Here is a 7,489-nt window from a genome sequence, read left to right as displayed (position 1 = left end):
ACTTCTCCAGTGAATATGGGTGGTTTATTTGGGTCAAAACCTGGAATGGAAACAAAATGATTTTTTTTTGCTAATTACAAAATACCTAATTCTATTTCAATCTTTAAAAATATTCTTTTGAGCTGTATGACAATTTACACTTATATTTTTGAAAACAAACTATTTTCTGAAAAACATTCACGTCAAAATACGCTTTCCAACTATTATGGAGAACTGTATGGTATTTAAATTTGAAGCTCTTTAGACAGACATTCACTGTTGAAAAGGTTTGCTGTGATTTGTAAAAGTGTCGTGCTGTGATTTTTTTCTTTTGCTTTAATAATTAAGTTGCCACAGGAATATTACACATTTCACTGAAAATACATTATATATTTACCTAATAAGTACATGTAACCCATTTACAGTTAAATTTCAAAATGCTGGATAAAAATCATAAGAAATATATACATTGAAATACATGTATTTCTGTTATTATTTTTGCTACATCCTGGATCCGCTTTTAAACTAAAATATTACAACAATCATTATAAACAATGTAAACATTTTGGTAATGTATCCAAAATACTATTACAGACTAGAAGTTTCTAACCATGTGAGACATTCTGTGGTTTAGCTTATTTAGAATCTTATATATCTTTTTCACATATACTTTTAACATTAAAACACAAAGGTAAATTCGAAGAATAGACTCTATTCACGCGTCCGCCATTAAAATACGAAACCGAGGCTTACCTGACAAACTAGCGTCCTTCACTACGACAAAATGGCGAAGTGCGGCGAAGGTCATCCGGCGTGGACGCGCTCTCTCACAAATGTAGCTAAGATTACTGACGATGTGATATCGACATGGTCAACGACATAAAAAATACTCAATAAATCGCTCAAAAGAGGATACAGTAATTTTGCTATAGGCTATGTAACACGATGTCGAAGGTTTGTTTACAATTTTACGATGGTCCATCGGACAGCATGCATAGAATTCTTTACGTTGATATCTGTCATTATTATTGAGATTCAATTAACGGAAGACAATAAAAATTCGTCACAAGTAGTAAATAGATACTTTTTAGTTATCATTTTGAAAGAAAAAAATCATATAGAAAAATTCTGGCCACGTTCTGTGAAATGTATGTAGGGTCTACGTACACTAAAGTGGGCGTGGTTTATAGAGCCCATATCAAAATATTTATGCAGTCAGCTGTTCAAAGAATGCAAGTTCATTACGCAGATGTTATGATTCTGTGATTATTTACCTCATTTATAGATAAACACATATGACTTTTCTAAAATTTTGTTCATATAAATAAATATTAACTGTTTTCATTTGATATAATTATGTCTTTGTTTTCTTTTTTAATTATTATTTATATTTCTTGATTTTCCTTTGTTTTGATATATTTTTTTCCCTTTTGAAAAATTGCAAGGCATTTCATGAAGAAAACATCGAATTTTATATGTGAACAAAGCACTGTGTAAACATTCGATATGCATATACAGCAATTTAAGGTTCATATAACTACTGTACATGCTTACCATAAACTAAATTCAAATATATGTCAGATTGAATAATGCATATGTATATATACATGTGCTACATACTTTCAAAGAATAAAAGACAAGCTTTGATTATGATTTAGCTCAATGGATTTCAATATTTTCTTTGTGCATATTGGCTGAGATATGAAGTGAAGATACATGCAGATTAAAAGTAGTAATCCTCTCGAAAATGTATATTGAGGAGACTGAAGACAACAACTAATGTAGAATTGATGCACTGACAATAATCAGGGTTATTTTTCAAAATATTTTTCCTCTTGAGTAGCCAAGTCCACATGTACATGTTCCACACCATCATGTTCACAAACGTCAAAGTCCTGTATTACGTTATATATCGAAAATACCATTTGAAGTTATTATATAGCTGAAATTTATTGTATAAATTAACAAATAGAGCATCTGATTCTTTTGCTTTCCTAATAATGTTGCAAATAAATCCGAACTTTGTTTTCAGTTTCTTTTATTCATTTTTATTATATATTATTTGTCCAAATTTCTTTTCTTTTATTGAAATCGGTTTCATTTTGTCCTTGGTTGTTTTTATTTCCGTTTCCTGATCAATTTTCACTTGCAAGGAAGCTAAGTAAGCTTCTCCTATTGTTTCAGTGAGACCATGTACACCAGGGGGGACTGGTGCTTGTATTTGAGCCAAGTGCTTCCTTCTATGAGGAAAAATGATTCCCCACATAATTTTCAAATTGCTCTTAAAGCTGCAGCTTGCACCACTGTTGAAAGTTCTAACTGCACATGAAAGCAGGCTCTGGACATTGCAGCCATAATTTAGGCCTACTATATACACATTAGCCCACTATCAAAAGCTTGATTTAAAGATGGTGCCACGTGTCAAATCTAATCAATGCCTCAAACATGGCATATACATGTACCCCAGAGGTTAGAGGGTATTCATTCTGAAGCAGTTGATGATGTACACATAAATTAAAAGAACAGATTGTATGAAATCAAAATTTTATTGTCCCATTCAGCAAACAATTCCATATCAGAACATCTTAGAATCTCAGAATCAAAATACAATGACAGCAAATGATGTTATATTCAGTATTGAACATATTTTGGTAAAAAGTAATGGAAGTAAAACATGTCTTGTTTTGTGGAATCTCTCAATCAAAATACAATGACAACAAATGATGTTATATATTCAGTATTGAACACATTTTGGTAAATAGTAATGGAAATAAAATATGTAAAATTTTTGTTTCATTTCCTACCACTTTCCAGGTACAAATTCTTTCTATATGGTAGTCATCTCGACACTAAATGAACAAATCGCACCTCAAAGCAACGGTCAAACCTATTTGATCCATTATCTGATAATATCGGTAATATTCACGAAAGAATTTTAGTTTATAGCTGTCATTCACAAGAGTTAAATGTTTAAAATTTGTAATCAAGTTGGCACTTGGACAAATAATTTCTAATAGCCCATACATAGGAACAAAGTTGGGGTCTATGACTTTCCTGTCAGGAGAAGTTCTCAGATCAAAACATGAGGGATTGTTGACTAAACCTGCTTTAAGACATTGTTTTCTGTTATACCAGTATATGCTTCTGTTCATGTTTAAGTCCAAATTTCATGCTACTGTTTAAATTTGTTACTTTTTAATAATGCGTCAGCCAAAGTTTCAAAATCTTTTTTCCGTGAACAAAATCTTTTAAATGTAGATGAAGTATTAAATTCTCTGTTTTCTTGTTTAATTCCAGTGGGGATTTTAAGACTGTTCAACTGTATTTTGTTTGATGTCAGAATCGGTTTTTGACACGTTTATTAAGTCAATCATAAACATTTTGTTCATCCAGACTCAGAGCTGTATTAAAAATTGATCAAGTATAGGTAAGGCCATAAAAAATTAATTTCTTGGTTCTCAGGCCCTCTCTTCCAAGGGTGCCTCGTTGACCCTTTTTATTGCTAAATCAATAAAATATGTTAAAAAAAATAACCTCCCTCATCATTTATTGAGGTTTTGTACAGTGTAAAAAGCTGCCTCATCATATTTTGGGGGCAATAAAAAGTAAAAAAAAAAAATGCCTCCCTCCCTTATCATATTTCCTAAAAAAAAGGCCTGAGAACCAAAGAATAAATTTTGCATGGCCTAAATTGTAATCAGGAAAAGTAGGAAAAGCAGGATGGTTTATAATTCTCATCAATTTTTTTGGCTGATATGAAAAAAAGGGAACCTCTGGGCACTGGTCCCACTTTTGATTCAATGGTCTCAATGGAATTAATTTTGGAGGAAGTGGCAGTATGGTTTTAAATTGAGCATCTATGATGGATCAAAAGAAAGAAAAAAAGTACATGCAAGTACATGCACACATGCTGTTATTTTTGTTTGTTTAGTTTCTCGGTTTAGCCAATCCAAAAGTCAAGTAAGCTTTTTCTGATCAAAAGAAGTCTATCATCTGTTTATTTTAAATGAATTACCCCATTCTCCATATAAATGAATATGTACTGGGAAAATGATTGGGAAACAATGAACATTTTGGCATCATAACCTTTTCTACTAAAAAAAAAAAAATCTTTTATAGCCATAAGAGGCAAAAGCTTCCTTACATGTATATAGTGTAGATCAAAATGTTGATATAGTGTAGATCCAAGTTTGTTCAAATATCTTTCCTCTATAGCATATTGAAATATACACATGTAGGGGAGAGGGATTTGTCATACATGAAATAATATGCAAGCATCTTTAGGTAATGTAGATCCAAATTTGTTTAAAGGCTTGTTATTTTCAAAAAGTTGTAATTAATGAGCTTTGATCCCACTTGGGGCAGTGGTTAGAGCATCTGCTCTAGAGTCGCAGAGTAAGAAGTTGATGAGTGAAAAATTCTCAAGAGGGAAGTTAAACATTATACTGGTACAATCAGTGAATCACTAAACAATCAATCATCCAAAACACAAAAATCATACCATACAAAGTAAATCTTAATACAATTGCAATTGTGTTAATTAATTAACAAAGAACTGATTATAGCATTACAAATACAGTGCAATTTAAAAATACTTGTATTAATTAAATCCTATTTTAAAATATGTGCATTACATCATCAAATTTCCCAAATCTGGAAAAAATGTCATGGTATTAATTTCTTTTCCCAAAAAGATCTTTCTCACATGAAGCACATATCAATAAAAATTTACAAAAAAAAATTCCTAAAGCCTGCAACGATTTCTGTTTTAAATATATACAGGTATAAGTTCCATCTCCATTGTACATGTCTAGTATAATTCAAATATGCAAATGATGTTCATTTACATGCAACACTCTTCAACAATTCAATGAAAATATCTCTCAAAATAACTTTTCTTTAAAATTTGTTAATAAACAACACACAGACCAAATCTGGTTTACAGTCCCAGCAACAGACAATGGCAGAACATTATCAAAAATATGGTACTCTTTACACCTTCTGATAGCTCTTTCTACATGAATTCTTAGTCTTGCTATTTGCTGAGTTTTACTAACTTCATCTTTACTAAATTTTACTTTACTTCCTAAAAAAGGTGGAATAATCAAGTGTGCACCAACACTGTCAAGTAAATCTTGGATTAAAAAACCTTTGTCGACCATCACATCATCACCTTGTTCTAATAGATCAAGTATACCACTTCTTTGTGTAACATCTTTATCAGAAATATTGCCAGTAAATAATCTGCTAACAAAACATACAGCACCATGAGGGGTTATACCAATCAAGCCTTTAAAGGTAGTATGAGACTTGTAATTTGAATATGACTGAGAGTTAAGTACTTTGGCACTTGGAGTCTGCACACGTATTTCTGTACAATCCAAAATAACTCGTGTATTGGGAAAAGTAGTCTTAAAGCATTCTGGCATATTCTGTTTAACAATATCTAAATCTGGCCATATGGGTAAACATCCCAAAACACAATACAAGTAATTGCTCCAAGTAATAATAATACGACTAACAGTGCTTTGAGACACACAAAAACGTTGTGCTAAATCTTCTTCAAAAAAACCTTGTCTAATTCTACATAAAAACATAAAAAATTGATCTACAATTGACAAAGACTCTTCTCTAAAAGGATTACAAACAATGTTTCTATTTCTCTGAACTTGTGACCACCTGATCATATTTGAGGCTGTTGGCTCAACAACATTATATACAGCACAAAAAATATCGTAAGTAGAAAAACCAGTGTAAAAATTTATCAAATTTGGATCTTTAGAAAATCTCTCAATCCCAAACTTCTCTACTTTCTTCTCAAGGTGCTGTACCCTTTCTTCTAGTTCAGAAATGTGTATCTTCATTGCCTACAATGTAGTATTACACAGTGACATATGTATATTTCCAAATAAATATCAACATTACCACAATATAACAGAGACATGTATATTTACATGACGGAATATTATATCATGAAAATCAAATGTACATCATTGGATGTCACTGATGGAGCAAATGCTACTTCAAAATCTGTACTGGTGGTTTGTTTAACAGTGTTAACAGATAAGATTTCCAATGTGGTTTTCATATACAAGGGCCAATAAAGCACATTGCTCACCTGAGTAATTTCTGATCTTTAAAAGATTTCCGCCTTGTACTATCTATTATGTAAAACTCGAATTCCCTATTATTGCCCCATCCTATCCCCAGGGTCATGATATGAGAATCTAAACACTGTTCCAGATGCTAAGCTTCCACATAACTTTAAGCTTTTCTGACCCAGTGGTTCTTGATATGATTTTTTGAAAAATGTGCTTCATTTTTCAATGTAAAACTAGGATTTCCTATTATGGCACCACTCTGCCCCTGGGGGTCATGATATTTGATTAATTTAGCATCTACACTAGCCAAGCATGCTTCCACATAAGTTTAATCTTTTCTAACCCAGTTGTTCTTCATATGATTTTTGAAAAATGTCCTTTTTTTCAATGTAAAAGCAAGATTCCCTATTATTGCCCCACCCTGCCCCTCGGGGTCATGATTTGATTAATTCAGCATCTACACTAGCCCAGCATGCTTCCACATAAGTTTCAGCTTTTCTGGCCCACTTGGGAAGATTTATAATGACCCCACCTTTTTCTTGATTATCTCCCCTCAAAATAGGACTTGGGCCTTCAAATTAAAATTTCATATTCTCCTTTACCCACGGATGCTTTGTAGTACCAAGTTCAGTTAAAATTAATCCTGTAGTTCTTGAGAAGAAGTTAAAAATATGCAAAGTTTACAGACAAATGGAAAGACGACAGACAATGGGTGATCAGAAAAGCTCACTTGAATTTTCAGCTCAGGTGTGAACTAAAGACAACACACCCCCAAGATCAATGGAACTCATGATCTGTGTATTACCTCAAGATCTTCTTCAAGAGATGGTGCTTGGCGACAATAGTCATGCTCTTCAGATGGCATATCTGTTGGTGTGTAAATGGCACATGATGCAGTTGATGAATGTTGGTCTGTGTCGACGATGATGTTTTCTTCTTCTTAATAACTGATGTTTCTTCTCTGAAAAGATCAATATGTATTAAAATACATGTACAATACATAGCTATGTGTTATTTTGATACAGTAGAACTTTGAGAAGTAAGCTTATCTTATTGGAACTAAAAATTTGCACATTCAAAACATTAATGATTCATAAACCACATTTGATCACAAAATTGCAATTTGTGCAATACTTTTTACATGTCTGGTCGTATAAAAGCTTCACTACATAGAAAATGATAAAAGAAAAATTAAGTTTGAGGGCAGACACAACATTGCATGTAGAAATTATTTTCATGACATACTTTACACTAACGTTTACACATCCAGGTAAGTTTTTTTTAACTTTCATAATCCATTGGTACCAAAACAGATTTATCTGGGGGAAAAGTGTGTATCTATAAAAACAATTTACTTTTTTTCACGCAAGACAAGACTGACCATATTAATTACTGTGATGCTCTCCCTC

General features: G+C 32.2%; 1 protein-coding gene across 1 annotated transcript; it reads right to left on the bottom strand.

Annotated features, from left to right (window-relative positions):
• Positions 1–1,757: 1,757 nt before the first annotated feature.
• Positions 1,758–6,990, bottom strand: LOC134257898 (uncharacterized). Its single transcript, XM_062740470.1, has 2 exons — positions 6,886–6,990; positions 1,758–5,846 (listed from the first exon to the last, which is right to left on the bottom strand). Exons 1-2 carry the CDS (start codon positions 6,943–6,945, stop codon positions 4,863–4,865), a joined length of 1,044 nt encoding a protein of 347 aa, XP_062596454.1. The 5' UTR covers positions 6,946–6,990; the 3' UTR covers positions 1,758–4,862.
• Between the last annotated feature and the right edge of the window lie 499 nt (positions 6,991–7,489).

The sequence above is a fragment of the Saccostrea cucullata genome, unplaced genomic scaffold, assembly GCF_032062105.1.
Source record: "Saccostrea cucullata isolate Sc308-1 unplaced genomic scaffold, CSIRO_AGI_Scuc_v1 ctg807, whole genome shotgun sequence".
NCBI classification, from domain to species: Eukaryota; Metazoa; Mollusca; class Bivalvia; order Ostreida; family Ostreidae; genus Saccostrea; species Saccostrea cuccullata.
Note: the sequence above shows the minus strand (reverse complement) of the source record. Positions and strands in the feature narration are given on the sequence as shown.